This window comes from Heptranchias perlo, chromosome 1 (genome assembly GCF_035084215.1).
Source record: "Heptranchias perlo isolate sHepPer1 chromosome 1, sHepPer1.hap1, whole genome shotgun sequence".
Classification (NCBI taxonomy): domain Eukaryota; kingdom Metazoa; phylum Chordata; class Chondrichthyes; order Hexanchiformes; family Hexanchidae; genus Heptranchias; species Heptranchias perlo.
In genome coordinates, this window is record NC_090325.1 from 18084378 (window position 1) to 18102296 (window position 17919).

General features: G+C 45.2%; 1 protein-coding gene across 1 annotated transcript in view; it reads right to left on the reverse strand.

Annotated features, from left to right (window-relative positions):
- Positions 1-17919, reverse strand: part of ctnna2 (catenin (cadherin-associated protein), alpha 2) — a 1371619-nt gene that overhangs the window by 164899 nt on the left and 1188801 nt on the right. Inside the window, exon 13 of the mRNA XM_067981945.1 lies at positions 8204-8355. Coding sequence (XP_067838046.1) covers positions 8204-8355 — 152 coding nt within the window. The remainder of the gene's footprint in view (positions 1-8203; positions 8356-17919) is intronic.

Consider the following 17919-nt stretch of genomic DNA (forward strand, 5'->3'; position numbering starts at 1 on the left):
CGCAGGAGGCACTACCCTCGCCACAGGGTCTACAGACCGAGGCTCAGCTTCCTGGATCTCTCTGTGGAGCAGTGCATACGGAGGCTCAGAGTCAGTCGCCATGTAGTCGCAGACATCTGCAGCCTCCTTCATACCGAGCTGCTCCTGGCTGGGCCGAGCAGCATCTCCTTACCTGTCGCTGTCAAAATCACCACTGCCCTCAACTTCTTCATCTCCGGATCATTCCAGGGTGCCACCGGTGACATCGCCGGGGTCTCTCAGTCGTCTGCACACAAGTGCTTAAGGCAGGTCACCGATGGCTTGTTTCGTAGGGCCTCACAGTACGTCAACTTCCCCATGGACGACCTCAGCCAGATGGAGAGGGCAGTGGGATTCCACTCTGGGGCTGGCTTCCCACAGGTGCAGGGTACAATCGATTGCACCCATATAGCAATCAAAGCACCTCCACACGAGCCAGGACTGTTCATCAACAGAAAGGGGTATCACTCCATCAACTCTCAGCTCGTTTATGACCACCGCAAAAGATTCCTTCACGTGTGCACCAGATTCCCTGGCAGTTGCCACAATTCCTTCATCCTCGAGGAATCCAACATCCCGTCCCTCTTCCACGCACCGAACACTCTTAAGGGCTGGCTCCTCGGGGACAAGGGATACCCCCTGCACACGTGGCTCATGACACCACTGAAGAACCCCATCACCAAGCAACAGCGTCAGTATAACAACAGCCACATTGCCACCAGGTCTACAATTGAGCACGCTATAGGACTGCTCAAGGTGCGATTTAGGTGCCTTGATCATTCTGGGGGATGCTTTAATATGCACCAGACTGAGTGAGACATGTTAGAGTAGTGAGTTGTGTCCTGCACAACATGGCACAACAGAGAGGGGTGCCGCTTGAGGAGGCCCCATCCACAGCTGCCACCCACATTGAGGAGGAGGAGGCGGAGGCGGAGGAGGAGGAGGAGCAACCCATGGGCAGAGCAGCGGCTCACCTGGCTGCTCGTGAGGCCAGGAAGTCACCGATATGTGAACAGTTCTCCTAACACCAGAAAGTGTGAAGAGTTTCAGTCCTCACACCACCCAGATAGAACAATTCCCATACCAGCCCCCCACCCCTCCCTGCACAAAACAGTCCTGCAACTACACATACACCCACTGTAAAGGGACCCAATGGGTGGCATCATGGTGAACCTCATGAAAGGGCCCTATTACAAAAGCCAGTCAAGAATGGCCAAGACATGGCAGTAGTGGTGACAATCGTAATATTTAATGTGAGTTTAACAAAAAGCTAATATAAATAAAAAACATGACCAACCATCAAACACCCTTGTGCATCCCCTTCATGCTTACAAAACCTTCGCCTTTCTCTTCCGACTACTTCTACGTGGTGCATCCCCTGTGGCTGCAGCAGAGGTAGTGGCAGGTTGCTCTTGTTCATGCCCTGACTGCTTAGATGCTTTGGGCCTGCGCCCTCTGGATTTTGGTACCCGTGAAGGCCCCTCCAAACACTGCTCCACCTGCACCTATGCAGGGGCAGACTTGGCCACATGGAGAGGAGACAGCATTGTGGGTACTGGTTGAGAGGGGGCAACGGGTAAGATTTGGGAGAGCTTTGAGTGGTGTCCCCACTTCCATGTCCCCTTTTGCTATCACCCCTCCCCTGGGCCAGGCCCACATCTCTCCTACCATGCTGCTAGACAACAGTTTGGAGGACATGTGTGTAGCCTTGTAAGGCCAGTGCTGGTGTATCAGTCTGCCCGTTTAAGGCGGCAGAATGTTGTTCACTGTGAGTCAGAAGGGCCTTTGTCAGGGCCTGAATGGACTCAATTGTGAGCCATGCTTGAAGCTGAATGCAGGCTAGGCTTCTCTCCATCGCAGACATTCCCGTACTTACCTGTGACAGTATCTCGGAGATTCCCTCATGTCCCTGTGACACTATCTCAGAGATTCCCTCCTGTACCTGTGCCACCATTCCACTCATGCAGGAGTTGGACTCCTCCACCCTCTGCGCTATTGTGGAGAGTCCGTGTGGCACCTGTTCCAGCACCTCGCAAATGTGCGGCTGTCCCTCGATCATTCTCCTTTTAAAGGATGGCCCCTAGGGTTCAGAATCTGTGTCCAGCTGAGCAGAGCCTGGAGAGGAGTGCTCCCACCGACATGGACTCTCTGCAGCTGCTTCTGCCACCAGTGTCTGCTCATGCTCACATGTGTGTAACTCACCAGGTGCCAACCCAACTAACCGAGGACTAGGACCCACCGAGGTGTGAGTATCTGCGCTGGTGGGTGGCTCGCTAAGATGTGACGGTGCACCCTCAGAGGCCGGCAGAAATCGCCCTCTGCTGTCACTGCGGTCGCTGAAGGCCCTGTTAGAGAACAGAAAGCAATATTAAGCATCATCACGGATGCGTCATGCTGCGATGAGCATACTAAGGTGCTGAAGATGGCAAGGCATGTTAACATCAATTCATATTGTGTGTACTGAATGTTAAAGTTATGTCACCAGACGTTTATGCGGTGCCAGTCTCGGCGTCCCCGACAGACAGGTTTGAGGGTTCGGCTGAGCTCCAGCGCCTCCTGCTCCACCTCTGTGAGGACGATGATTGTTGCAGCCCCCCTCCGGTCCGTCCTCACCCTCTCCCGTGCATTCTGAGCTCTCTTCTCCTTTAAGGGGAGAAAGTACAGACGTGTGAGTGAGTGATGGTGTCGTGGCCAACCAATGATTATGTTGGTTTGGGTGAGGCTGACCGTGAAATAGATGCATCAGAGGGTGAGTATGAGGCAGAGCCATCACATTGGATGAGGATTGGGTTGAGTGGTAGTGGTGGGGTGACTAATGGGGAGGTGAGGAAGTGCTGAGGAAGTGCTGAGGAAGTGCAGGTAAGTTGAGGATGAGCCTTGAGTGGGTGTGAGGAGTGATGTGATTGAGTAGTGTTGGCAGTGCAGAATGAGTTGGGGGGTGGGGACGGTGATGTGGAAGACGGAATGTAGGAGAATGAGTAAGTGTACTCACTTTTGCTGACCTAGTTAGGTCATTGAAGCGCTTCCTGCAGTGGATCCAGGTGCAGGATATGTTGCTGCTGTTGGTGACCTCCTCTGCCACCTCGGGCCAGGCCTTCTTGGTGGCAGAGGCAGGCCACTTCCTTCCATCCGCCGGGTAGAACACATTCCTCCTCCTCCTCACCCCGTCCAGTAGCACCTGGAGTGAGGCATCGTTGAATCTTGGGGTAGCCTTTCCCCTGTGCTGCTCCATTGTGTTGTGTGGGTGTTTGCTCCAGGAGCAGCCATTGGAGGACTACCCCTTAAAATAGAGCTCCAGCTGACAGCCTGTGATGCGGGTGCGCAGTCCGCCCACTGCGCAGCTTTCAGACGGCAAACCCGGAAGCCACGTTAAGTGGCACCAATTGACTCACGATCGCGTGGAAAATGGACATTTTGTATTGGGCGGGTTACCCACGCGCCCAATCACCCCCCCCACTGCCATCCCGCCTCCACTCTAATATCGGGGCCCATGTCTCAGTAGTTTGTTCCAGAGGGCGATGAATCTCTGTGAAATAAAGAAAAGACTGTTTCTCCGACATCCAGTTGTGGATGAAACACAATTTCCTGTAGCTGAGCATGGTTAAGACCAAAGCTACCATCTTCTGCCCCTGCTGCAGCCTCCATACTCTTGCCATGATTCTATCTCACCAGCCACTGTCTCAGGCTGAAACAGACTGTTTGCAATGTCAGCATCCTATTTGCCCCCAAGATGAACCTCTGGCCCCATATTCTCTCCATCACAAAGACTGTCTACGTTCACCTCCGTAACATTGCCCTCCTCCACCTCTATCTCAGCCTGCCTGCTGCTGAGACCCTCATCTGTGCTTTTGCTACCTCCAGACTTGACTATCCCATTGCTCTCCTGCCTGGCTTGACATCCTCCACCTTCTGTAAACTTCAGCTCATCCAAAACTCTGCCCATATCCTATCCCACCCCAAGTATTGCTCACCCACCACTCCTGTCCTCACTGACCTACACTGGCTCCCAGTCCCCCAACATCTCAAATATAAAATATTCACTCTTATATTTAAATCCCTTCATGGCCTTGTCCCTCCCTATCTCTGTAATCTCCTCCAGCCCTACAAACCCTCCCGCCACAATCTCTCCGTTCCTCTGACTCAGGCTTCATGCATCCCCACCACTGGTGGTCATGCTTTCAGCCATCTGGGTCCAATCTCTCAAAAGCCCTCTGCTTTCCTTTTTTTAAGATCCTCCTTAAAGCCCACCTCTTGACCAGACTTTTGGTCACCCCTCCTAATATCTCCTTCTTCGGTTAAGCTTCTGTGAAAGGCTTTGGAATGTTTTTATATATCAATGGCACTATATAAATGCAAATTTTTGTTGTTGATGAGTTAAATTTTTAAAAAATTAATTCATGGGATGTGGGCATCGCTGGCAAGGCCAGCATTTATTGCCCATCCTAATTGCCCTTGAGAAGGTGGTGGTGAGCCGCCTTCTTGAACCGCTGAAATCCGTGTGGTGAAGGTTCTCCCACATTGTTATGTAGGTAGTTCCAGGATTTTGACTCAGTGACGATGAAGGAATGGCGATATATTTCCAAGTCGGGATGGTGTGTGACATGGAGGGGAACGTGCAGGTGGTGTTGTTCCCATGTGCCTGCTGCCCTTGTCCTTCTAGGTGGTAGAGGCCGCGGGTTTGGGAGGTGTTGTCTTAACATCTTAACTGTCTGAATATAAACTGTCTTTTCTAAGTTGAAGCTTTATCTTTTTGTCATAGAATGCGTGAATAAGTTAAACATATTATTTATCTTGTCAATAACCTTTAAGATCTTTAATACATCAATAAGATTATCTCTGAGTCTTCTCATCTGCAGTGTAAACATTCCCAATTTCTGCACCTGCTCCTCATAATCCAAGGTGTCTTATCCCAGCTATCAGTTTAGTTGTCTTTCTCTGCACCCTCTAGAATGCCTGAATGCCTTTTTCATAATACGAGGACCAGGATTGTAGACAGTACTCCAGTCGGGGGCAGATCAACACTTTTACAATCATTTTTTGAGAATTCTGCTCTATTTCTTTGGCTAGAGATCCCAAGATCCTATTTGCTGTCTTTACTGCTGTCACAGATGAGTGATTTCTTCAGCAATGTATCCACCAGCATCCCAAAATCCTTCTCCTGTGTACCGTAGAATATTATTATTTACCTTTTATTATCTGTTTATTATCCTTTTACAAACTGATGACTTTGCATTTTTCCACATTGAATGATACCTACCACTCGTCAGATGTCCAATCTATCCAGGTCCTGATCAAGCTATTCCTGTTGTTTGCAATCCCTCCCAACTTGGTGTCGTCTATGAACAAGGCGAGTTTATGTCCTCTCTTCCAAGTGTAAAGGTTATAGTACTGGACTAGCAACACAGATGTTGTGAGTTCAAATCCCACCATGGCAAGTGGTGAAAATGAATTCAAAAATTAATCTGGTTATTTGTGGCCTAGCACCAAGAAAATGGCCTTGAAAGCTGCTAGATTATTGTAGACACCAGCTAGTTCACCAATGTCCTTCAGTCAAAGGAACAGGCTCAAGGTGCTGAATTAGGGTTGGCAACCCTCCAGGAATTAAAGATTAATCTCTAGGACAGTGCTGTGAAGAAAATCATAAGGGCGTTAAAAGAAATTGTGTTTTTTTAATTTTCTTTGAACAATTTTGTTTATTAGTTATACAGATTTGGAGATAGGAAAAAGATTGTTTGATTGACAGTGAAGAATCACCCAATCAGCTAACAATGAATCTGTTCGCTTTCCAACTGGCCATGGGAAGACGGTGCACCACGAGATTGGATGTGTTGGGTGACCAATGGCGGGAGCGTGGGGGCGGGGCGGTTGGAGGCAGGGGGTTATTGTGATGAAACCTCCAGGGATACATCAAAACAGAGTTAGCAACCCTAGATAGGCTGAATGGCCTGTGCTCCTGTGAACTTGCCACCCCTACTTGGTCTGGCTTAAATGTGACTGCAGTCCCACATTACATGGTTGATTCTTAACACCCTTTGAAGTGGCCTCGCGAACCACTCAGTTGTACAAGTATTCACTATGAAGCAGAAGGCCCACCGACACCATCTCATCAGTGACTTTGCCAGTGTCACCCAACACCACATAGACAAAAAAAATGTGCCAGCACAAATAGCTCAAAACTGACATTAAGACCCGGATTTTCCTTTTAAAAAAGGGCGACGGAGAGGTAGATTTCCCAACCCTCCAGGATTGTCCTGCAGTATCCAGGATGTGCAGATTAATCTCCAGGACACTGCTATGAGCAACCCGGGAGAAAATTCACAAGGGTGTTAAAAAAATATTGTGTTTTTTCTTCACTTTCTTTGAACACTCTCGGTTATTATACCGGAGTTGGGAAGAATCTTATGCCTGTGGAGCAAATCTATTTGACTGACAGTCAAGAATCATCCAATCGGGTAAGAAAGGGTTTGTTCGCTTTCCAATTGGCCCTGGGAGGGTGGTGCATCGTGAGGATGGACGTGTCGGGCAACCAGTAACGGCAGCCTGGGGGCGGGGCGGCAAGGCTGGAAACAGGTGGTCATGTGATGAAACCTCCAGGAAAACGTCCAACCGGAGTTGGCAACCATAAGTAAAATGGGGTTGGGCAGGCATGAGGGGCTGAATGGCCTACTCCTGATCCTATGTTCCGATGGTAGAGAAATCACAGTGGCCATTTTTCAGGGCGGTGTTCTGGTAGATGAGCGCCCTGAAAAATGGCCACTGTGATTTCTCTACCATGATGCTGATCTGCCTGATCTGGTGAGCCACACCATATTTAAATGAAGCAGGGGTTGCAATGGCCAAGTGTTCCCCGAGATTTTGTTGGGTTTTCACCCACTTACCGCCCTGCAAATCACCGCCTTTGCAAAGGTGACGGTGCTGAGCCTTTCTAGTGCCTTACAGGCTGGAAGAGATCGGGAAGTGGAAAGTCACACAGGAGTGCGATTTTGAAACACTGCCTTGGCTGGGAGTCACTTCCCCTACTTTAAAGCTGCAATACTTAAAAGGTATTTTATGAAACTTGCTGAAAATTTAAAAGGGAACTGTGCACTGTGGAAGCAGCGCCTTCAGTCAGAACGAATGGTGTGCGGTCTCAAAATAAAAAGTACACTGAATTTGCCCAGAATTTGCTGTCAAAATAACTGTGAGGCTAATGGTGCTCATGGTTATTTATGCGCAAATCGCACAGCAACTTCAGGCGAGGGCAGATGTGTGAAATCCGGAAGTTGCTGTCCGAGATGTGGCTCTCCACCGTTAGCTTCGTAAGATCGGCATCTCACCATCTGACTCAATATTCAAATGCATTGAACGATGTGACGTTCCTGTACTTGCATGGTAGATAGGAACTAAACTCGTCACAGAACGTTTTCAGTCTAAGTATCCTTTCTAACAGCACAATAAGTCTTAATTACTGCCAATAAACTCTCCAGCACTGGAAATTAACTATTACAAGTGTGGAGTCTTATTCTGTCAGCTTTTAGGAACATAGGATCAGGAGTCGGCCATTCAGCCCCTCATGCCTGCTCCGCCATTTGATAAGATCATGGGCTGATCTGTGATCTAACTCCATATACCTGCCTTTGGCCCATATCTCTTAATACCTTTTAATTGTTGGAGATTTTTTTTTTAATTATTTTTTTTTTTTACTTTTTCTTTCTGTCCCTTTTATCTCTCTCTCTTAATCCGATCTTTCTTTCCCTCTCTTTATTTCTCTTTCTGTACCTGATTTGACATTGAATTCACCCCACTCTAACTTACACTTCCTTCTCAATCCTTGTGCTGTTCATTTCACAATCCTTCAATCTGATTGGTTAAGGAGATACACAGTTGCTGGCCCTGTTCCCACAGATCCCAGATGCCCTGTAGGGGGCGTCGCGCCATTTTCATCTCCCACTTCCAGCAACTTGTGACGCAAAATATCATGGAGATTAAACAGGCAAGGGCAAGTCTAACTAACAGCGGGCGTCATTCATTGACCGGCTACAGCAAATTCTGGGTCAATAAGTTAATCAGTCCATACACTGCACACTCACTGTGACTCACAATGAAAACTGTGCCTTTTTGTACTGACTTTAAGAAAAGGTACTTTGAGCCCTGCAGCCTTTATGCCTAAAATAGTCTTAGTAAAGTAAACAGTTGGCAAACATACCCTTATCATCAGCACTGCTTTCCTGATGTCACGTACTCCATCGTAAACTAAGCGTGACGCATCTATGAACTCGTTCTCTTCGAAAGCCTGTGGGGGATTTGCACTCAGTGCTTCAATTGCAACTTCCACTTGTTCAGCAAAACGAGGCATAACTGGAGAAGGGAGAGGGAAAATAAACACAAGTAAAGCATTAGGGATTTGTTTTCCAATCTCAGTTCCTACCTTGAGGCCTGGGCACTCTTTTAAAAGGTACCCAGGCTTATCTTATTGTCACAGAATGCACTGCAGATTGGACGCTGATTAATTCTGCAGATGCGCTGTTAAGTAGGTATAAAATCACTTCGGTATAAACGGTTCAAGATTGAGAGAGAAGACGGAGGATAGTGGGTGCTGATCGCATAAAGCACTGGTTGGGAAACAAATCAGGCACTGGAATAATAAATGTTTCTGTGTATTGCAAGTCATCATCAAAGTTTTGATATCAAACCAATTAAATTAAACTAAACCAGTATTTGAGTATGGTGTTAATTTGTTCCCCCTAGTCTATGTTTATTTTACTGCTACAATTGATTGTGTAAAACCAGTGCATCCTGGATTCACATTGTATATTTTTATTTATTCATATAGATTTAACATTTACAGGTGGTAGCACTCTTGCCTCTGAGCCAAATATTTGTGGGTTCAAGTCCCACTCTAGGACTTCATAGAAACTTGCAGCACAGAAGGAGGCCATTTGGCCCATCATGCCTGTGCCGGCTCTTTGAAAGAGCAATCCAATTAGTCCCACTCCTCTGCTCTTTCCCCATAGCCCTGCAAATTGTTTTCCCCTTCAAGTATTTATCTAAACTTGAGTATACAATCTAGGCTGACACTCCAATACAGCACCAAGGGAGTACTGCATTGTCAGAAGAGATCCTTTAGAAGAGGTGTCAAACCCGAGTTCAAGGTCGATTTACTACGCCAGAATTTGTGAAGGACCAGGAAGCTCTTCGGAGTCCCAGCAAGCTCCCTTACTCGACCTCACCCAAAAAAAAAATATGAATTAGGTATTCATCTCATTGCTGTGTCCCAAATGGCTGCCACCTTTGCCTATTGCATTTCAAAGTAATCCAGTCTACATGTAGTTCTCTGAGATTTTTCTGGGACTTAATAAAGCACTATATAAATGCAAGTATTTCTTTTGAAGGCAGCATGTACTTTCACACTATCCAGCACAGAACTAATTCAATGGTTTCTACCCGTTATATAAGCTGCTGCTGAGAAGGCTGAATCAGGATGGATACAGAGAGAACTAGTGAAGCTCAGTAACCAACTGGTGATTCAGTAAGGTGATGCCATAGCTCTCCTGCCCACTGAAGGCTCACTTCACTTCTTAGGCACATTCTGGCACAGGCACAGTGGGCGGAATGGCCTCTTTCTGTGCTGTATCATTCTATGATTCTTTGAAATGTGATCCTGGAGGAGAGTGTCTCATCTTTCTATGTGATTGCAACTTTTCTGGATAATCCAGTGTAATTTAAAAGTCATATGTCTGTAAGGTAGTTCTGTGGGTTTGTGCAGCTCTATTGACCAATTAGATTGTAAACTCAGAGGCCAATGTGCCTTCAACCAATCAAAACCCAGAACTGTGTAAGCAGTGACCAATGAGATCCCAGAACTAACTGAGTAGTATCATTCCCGATTAGTTCAATTATAATAATGACCATTCATGCTCTATCAAAAAAAAGTTTATTGTGCCATACGCCCACTCCACTATGTACCCCTAAAAATAAAATGTATATAATAAAATAAATATACAAAACATTCAATAAATTCAGGAAAATGTCAGTTATGTCAGTTATTTATTGTATCATCTAATCACTCCAACAATCTTCAACACTCCTCCAATACCCACACTCAAGAACAACCCTCCAGGATTGTCCTGGAATCTCCAGGAATTAAAGATTAATCTCCAGGACACTGCTGCGAGCAACCCAGGAGAAAAATGCCAGGATGAGTGCAGCTCCAACAACACTCAAGAAGCTCAACACCATCCAGGACAACTCAGTCCGCTTGATTGGCAACCCATTCACTCCCTTCACCACCGGCGCACAGTGGCTGCAGTGTGTACCATCTACAAGATGCACTGCAGCAACTCGCCAAGGCTTCTTCGACAGCACCCCTCAAACCCGCAACCTCTACCACCTAGAAGGACAAGGGCAGCAGGCACATGGGAACAACACCACCTGCACGTTCCCCTCCAAGTCACACACCATCCCGACTTGGAAATATATCGCCGTTCCTTCATCATCGCTGGGTCAAAATCCTGGAACTCCCTACCAAACAGCACTGTGGGAGAACCGTCACCACACGGACTGCAGCGGTTCAAGAAGGCGGCTCACCACCACCTTCTCAAGGGCAATTAGGGATGGGCAATAAATGCTGGCCTCGCCAGCGACGCCTACGTTCCACGGATGAATAAAAAAAATGATAGGAACATTAAAAAAAATGTTTTTTTCCAGTTTCTTTGAAAGCTTTCATTCCCTAGTTATAAAATACTAGACATGGGAAAAAGGCTGTTTGACTGATTGTCGAGAATCATCCAATCGGGTAATGAAGAACCTGATCGCTTTCCAATTCGGATGCGAAAACGATGTGATGCAAGGATTGATGTGTCCAGCAAACAATGGCGGGATCATGGGACAGGGAGGTTGGCGCTGAGAGGTCATGTGATGAAACCTCCAGGCATATGTCCAACCAGAGTTGGCAACCCTACATAGACATGAGCCTTCCCTCAATTATACATTTTGCCCCTAACAAATAGCAACAGGCATGCCCACATTCCGATTCTCCACAACTTTCAGCTGAAGAGCATTTGCCAAAACTCTGTAGAATGTTTCTAGTCCTTGATCTGCTATGAGTGCTTCCTGCTCCTCATCATGTGCAAATGCTCCCCGCTCCCTGCTTTGCTTCAAGTTCTCCGCTCCTTGCTCTGCCCTGAGTGCTCCCTGCTCCACTCAAGTATTCGGCATTCAACATTCCGGCTGTCCCTAATCCCAGGCTCCCTCCCATCTAGACAGATCTGGAGATGCTCAAGTGAACTACGCTGAATGTTTGGTACAGTGCCTGTTTTTAAAACATGGATACAAAATGCTCCAGAATTGGTCCTTTGAGGGACCCCCTGCTTTCATCCCACCTGAATAGGACAGTAATGTCAGCAAAGTAAACACTGCTGCCTGACAAAAAACAACAGATTACTTACTGCCATCTGCTCCCTGGGTTCCCTTGGTATCAGGCTCGATACCCTCTGCATGCAATCACTCCAGAAGGTGAAAGGGGAGAGGCAGAACTACAGACAGCATAATGGGAGAATGAGGATTAGGACAAAAATATAAAAGGAATGGGAAGATTAAAGAGGGAAGGAAAGAAAGAAAAACACAAAAAGCAAAAGAAGGGAGCAGAGATGAAGAAACTCAGAAGAGAAAGGAGGAAGGGAGAAGGAACAAAGAGTTCTTAAAGTGGAGCTACTCACACTGTGCTGAATGTATGATAGCACTGGCTCTCCTTGACTCCTTGCCCATCCCAATACAGTCAAATCTGAGTTACTGTCCCCTTTTATTTTTGTACTAATTTTTTAAAAAACTAGTGAGCAATCCCTCAGGAGATCCATTAGTGCTTAGAGGAGAAGCAATGAAGGATGTGGGCATCATCACCTTTCATGAGAATATCTTTTTAAAATTCCTTTAATGTTTGAAATCTAATGATATGACTGCAGAGGCAGCAAAATAGAAATTCAGGGGGAGATGATGACAAAGACAAGATGAACTTCAAGTCCACTGATGAGATTTCCATACTGCCAACAAAGAAACAAAATCACACTGTTGCCTTAGACAGGGGAGGTGCCTATATATGATACAAAAAGGAAAGTCACATGGAAGTCTTCCTAACATCATGACCCATGCTAAAAATGTCAAAAACTGCCTGTGCTATTGTTGTTCTCTTTGTTGGAGACCTGAGTTTACTGAACAAGGAAGAATAAAAGTGCCACTGTCTCTTTGTGCAAAAGCGTTTGTATCAAATTGACAAGGATCTGAATGTTCGCATTTGAAATGCTTGAAATTTGACTCAAAGTTCAACATGACTAGATGGTTGTAGGAGCAGAGTGAAACCCTAGACTGGAAAGTGTGAATACAACCCTCACTGCTGGACTGACAAATGTCTTCCTGTTTCCCCTCCCCAAATATTGTCAAGCAAATTGGACACATGCACTCTTTTTGTAAAATAAAAGACTAGTCAATCCTAATGTGGGCCCCAGTATCGGTAGATTGTGACTTTAGTCTTGGCACATATCCATCAATATAATCAAAAGTCTTGTGTCAAACGTAAGGTCATTGCATCAAATCTTTCAAAGGTATCGCAGCTGAGAGTGTTAACGCTTCAGAGAATCACACCTTAAGTGTCACACATCCAAGCATGATTATTAGTGATTCGCTGAAATGAGAATACATGATAAGAGTCCCCATGTCCAGTCCTCATCCCACTTTCTCCCAGGCTGAGGCCCCCATGCCTCCTCATGTCCCACTTTCTCTCAGTCCCCAATACCGCAGCATCGTCTCCGACAACCTCTCCCCACCAGCACCTCCAATCCTGTATTTGATGCCTTCAATCTCTTGTATACCCTAGGCCTTAAAAAAGGCCTTTTTTTTTCTATCAGTTCTTGTAAGAAGACTCTTTAAGAGCTATTGGCATACAATTTCCTACCTCTTCCTTTGGCCCGCTCTCAGGACCAGGCTTAATATGGGCCGGGAGCTTGCCATTTTCATTCGGGCTGACCCCCGAAATTCTAGTGAGGTCATCCTTTCTCTAATTGAATGATCACAAAACCTGCTGCACCAATCTCCCATCTGGCCTGCCCAGTGACTCGCCTCTTTCCTATGTAGACAAGCTGATGTGATGCGGTGTAATATCATCTTTCCAGCTCAGGGGGGAAAGTGGTATCTGTGGACTCCACAGGACACATTTTCTTCTTCTTGGAAAAAAAAGTGTTAATTATCCTTGCTGTAGAAATTTACAGCACAGAAAGAGGCCAATTGTACCTGCACCCTTATTTAATCCATTTTTAACGGGCCTGAAACAAAATAGTTGAGTGTGCGTAATTTTGTAGTAGATGACTTTGTTCAATGTGGGAATGAAAGGAAGCAAGCTAAACAGAAAACATTAATAATCACTTTCACACTTCTGAAGCAGCTAAATTGGCATTTAGCCAGAATAACCAATGAGTATTTTGTTCATCCAGCTGTGGAGTACGCAAAACCTTTGAAAAATTGTACAACAAAAAATGAAGGAAAGCCTGCTTCATTGACCAGAATGTGGAAGTCCTGATTGATAGTATTTTCTGGACATAAAAAGCACATCAATACATCATAGACCGGGTCACATTGTGGTTAGACCCTGCCAAGAATCAGGAGGGGTGGTGAAAACCTTCACAAATTGAAAAGGGACACAAAGGAAAGGCACCTCTTCCTAATATGGAGAGGAAGGAAATATATGGACCATTAATTTTGAAAGTCAAAGTTCATGAAATAAACGCTATAATCATGCATAGAAGTGTTAAGAATGATTGAGCAAGGAATGGAGTACAAGTTAAAGTGGCAGGCTAATACAAATTGCATCATACCTGCAGGATGGCAAATAGAAGGTACTGCATGAAGGAATTTATATATGTTAAATAATCTGAATTCACACTGTTCTTTTATTTAAAGGGTAATAGGTGCAGTCCATCATTGTTATATTAGTTATAACAACATTATAGTTATATTAGGAAAAAGAGGGTGGTCAGGAGCAGTGTTGGCCCCTTAAAAACTGAAAGTGGGGATATTGTCATTGACAATGGGGAAATGGCGGACATGTTGAACAATTACTTTGCGTCGGTATTTACAGTTGAAAAAGAGGAGAGCATGCCGGAAATCCCAAGAAAACTAATATTGAATCGGGGACAGGGACTCAATAAAATTAACATAAGTAAAACAACAGTAATGAAGAAAATAATAGCACTAAAGAGTGACAAATCCCCAGGACCAGATGGTTTCCATCCCATGGGTTTTAAAGGAAGTAGGTGAGCACATTGCGGATGCCCTAACTATAATCTTTCAAAGTTCTCTAGATTCAGGAACTGTCCCTCTAGATTGGAAAATTGCACGTCATTCTGCTTTTTAAGAAAGGAGAGAGAGGGAAACCGGGGAATTATAGACCAGTTGGCCTAACATCTGTTGTGGGGAAAATGCTGGAGTCTATAATTAAGGATAGGGTGACTGAACACCTCAAGAATTTTCAGTTAATCAGAGAGAGCCAGCATGGATTTGTGAAAGGTAGGTCGTGCCTGACAAACCTGATTGAATAATTTGAAGAGGTGACTAAAGTAGTGGACAGGGGAATGTCAATGGATGTTATTTATATGGACTTCCTGAAGGCATTTGATAAGGTCCCACATAAGAGACTGTTAGCTAAGATAGAAGCCCATGGAATCGAGGGAAAAGTACGGACTTGGTTAGGAAGTTGGCTGAGCGAAAGGCGATAGAGAGTAGGGATAATGGGTAGGTACTCACATTGTCAGGATGTGACTTGTGGAGTCCCGCAGAGATCTGTCTTGGGGCCTCAATTATTCACAATATTTATTAACGACTTAGATGAAGGCATAGAAAGTCTCATATCTAAGTTTGCCGATGACACAAAGATTGGTGGCATTGAAAGCAGTGTGGATGAAAACATAAAATTACAAAGCGATATTGATAGATTAGGTGAATGGGCAAAACTGTTGCAAATGGAATTCAATGTAGACAAATGTGAGGCCATCCACTTTGGATCAAAAAAGGATAGAACAGGGTACTTTCTAAATGGTAAAAAGTTAAAAACAGTGGTCCAAAGGGACTTAAGGGTTCAGGTACATAGATCATTGAAGTGTCATGAACAGCTGCAGAAAATAATCAAGAAGACTAATGGAATGCTGGCCTTTATATCAAGAGGACTAGAGTACAAGGGGGCAGAAGTTATGCTGCAGCTATACAAAACCCTGGTTAGACCGCACCTGGAGTACTGTGAGCAGTTCTGGGCACCGCACCTTCGGAAGGAGCCTTGGAGGGAGTGCAGCGTAGGTTTACTAAAATGATACCCGGACTTCAAGAGTTAAGTTACGAGGAGAGATTACACAAATTGGGTTTGTATTCTCTGGAGTTTCGAAGGTTAAGGGGTGATCTGATCGAAGTTTATAAGATATTAAGGGGAACAGATGGGGTGGATAGAGAGAAACTATTTCCGCTGGTTGGGGATTCTAGGAGTAGGGGGCACAGTCTAAAAATTAGAGCCAGACCTTTCAGGAGCGAGATTAGAAAACATTTCTACACACAAAGGGTGGTAGAAGTTTGGAACTCTCTTCCGCAAACGGCAATTGATACTAGCTCAATTGCTAAATTTAAATGTGAGATAGATAGCTTTTTGGCAACCAAAGGTATTAAGGGATATGGGCCAAAGGCAGGTATATGGAGTTAGATCACAGATCAGCCATGATCTTATCAAATGGCGGAGCAGGCACGAGGGGATGAATGGCCTACTCCTGTTCCTATGTTCCTATGTTCATATGCCCGTAGTGCAGAGATCTGATGGTCAATGCCCCTTGTGAATTACAAGCTATAATACCCCTCTCCTTATAAAGTAGCATATCATCTGAATTACCATGAATACAGCAGATTAGCTAATCAAAGTCAAAATTTTGTGTCCAGAATGCATTTCCTTTTTGCACACTTACTTCTGATGTCAATATTTTATCACGCCTGGTGTCACTGTTTTTCACTCCCGGTTATGCATAGAAATACTTCTAAACAACAGCTTGCATTTATATAGCACCTTTAAGATAGTAAAACCTCCCAGGGTACTTCACAGGAGCGTTAACAAACAAAATTTGACACCAAGCCACATAAGGAGATATTAGGACAGTGACCAAAAGCTTGGTCAAAGAGGTAGGTTTTAAGGAGTATCTTAAAGGTGGAAAGAGATGGAAAGGATGAGAGGTTTAGGAAGGTACTTCCGGAGCTTAGGGCCTAGGTTGCTGAAGGCACGGCCGCCAATGGTGAGAGAGCAAGGTGGGAGAATTGCTCTCTTTAATTAACCTTTTCTGGACACCCAACACTAAGCAGTCCTGTTGCTCATTCAAGCTGCATACCGAGCATAAAGGTGTTTCTTTAGGTGGTGCTGCACATAAGTTTGAGGTAAGATTTGCTTTTAAATTTACAAACTTTTCCAGCACCGTTTTAAAAATCTAAATCTACAGATGATTAAAAATTTTATTCAACCTTTCTCATAAGTTGAATTTAATTTTAATACTTAGTTTTACTTTCTTTCAGCTGCCTTCATGGGTTTGCCTGTCCTCCCTCTACCATATGGCCTCAGAATGCAGGCCAACAAAAATTGCCTGACCTCCCTCCCACTATCCAACTTGGGCTTCCCCCCTCCTTATTTCATGTCCACCTAATCCCTGTCTTTCTCTCTCTGCCCTTTTTCTAGTCCCTTAATGAGTTCTTTCTTCTTTGCCGATATCCTAGCACCGGTTATGCTCTGGTCTATCAACAGTACTTTAAAAAATATTGCCAAAAATTCACATTGCGAGTTTTCCAATTCCCCCATGGGGAGTTGCCTGAGTAATGGCCTTAAAATAGAGACCAGGTTGAAAACAGCTCCATCTTAGCAGCTAAACATAACAACTGTGCTCCAGATCCTGGACTACCCATGATTAATGCAAAGGGCGATTCGCTGGTACTTTTTTAAAAAAGTGTTGTTCATAACTAAGCCTCTGGTATTCCAAGTCTCTTGAGGAGGTACATCTGATGACATATTGCATCATGAGTAAAGATCTGGAAGGGGAGACTTTCCCAGGTGGCACATTTAGATCAATCGTTAAGTATAGTTTAATGGACATAGCTCTTGAAATGGCTGAAATGTTTGGGGGACCCCTTCACCACCTCAGCACCATTTATACTGCCCTTTCTAAGCCTGATGGTTTGTCCTTCTAAGATCATAGAAACATACAGCACAGAAGGAGGCCATTCGGCCCATCGTGGTTGTGCCGGCTCTTTGAAAGAGCTATCCAATTAGTCTCACACCCGCCTGCTCTTTCCCCATACCCCTGAAATTCCTACCCCCCAATTAAGAACATAAGAAATAGGAGCAGGAGACCCTTGAGCCTGCTCTACTATTCAATAAGATCATGGCTGACTTCTACTTCAACTCCACTTTCCCACCCTATCTCTATGTCCCTTGATTCCCTTAGTGTCCAAAAATCTATTGATCTCAGTCTTGAATATACTCAGTGACTCAGCCCTCTGGGGTAGAGAATCCCAAAGATTCACAACCCTCTGAGTGAAGAAAGTTTTCCTAATCTTGGTCCTAAATGGCTGACGCCTTATCTTGAGACTATGACTCCTAGTTCTCGACTCTCCAGCCAGGCAAAACAGCCTCTCAGCATCTACCCTGTCAAGCCCTCTAAGGATTTTAGATGTTTCAATGAGATCATCTCTCAATCTTCTAAACTCCAGAGAATATAGGCCCATTCTACTCAATCTCTCCCCATAGGTCAACTCTTTGGGCAGCCCAAAGCTGCAATGGTCTAAGCTGAAGGTAAGAGCCTCTTTGCGCTGCTGGTGAAACTGAGCAAAGGCTTGGCTGAACACAGATAAAATGTAAAGCAG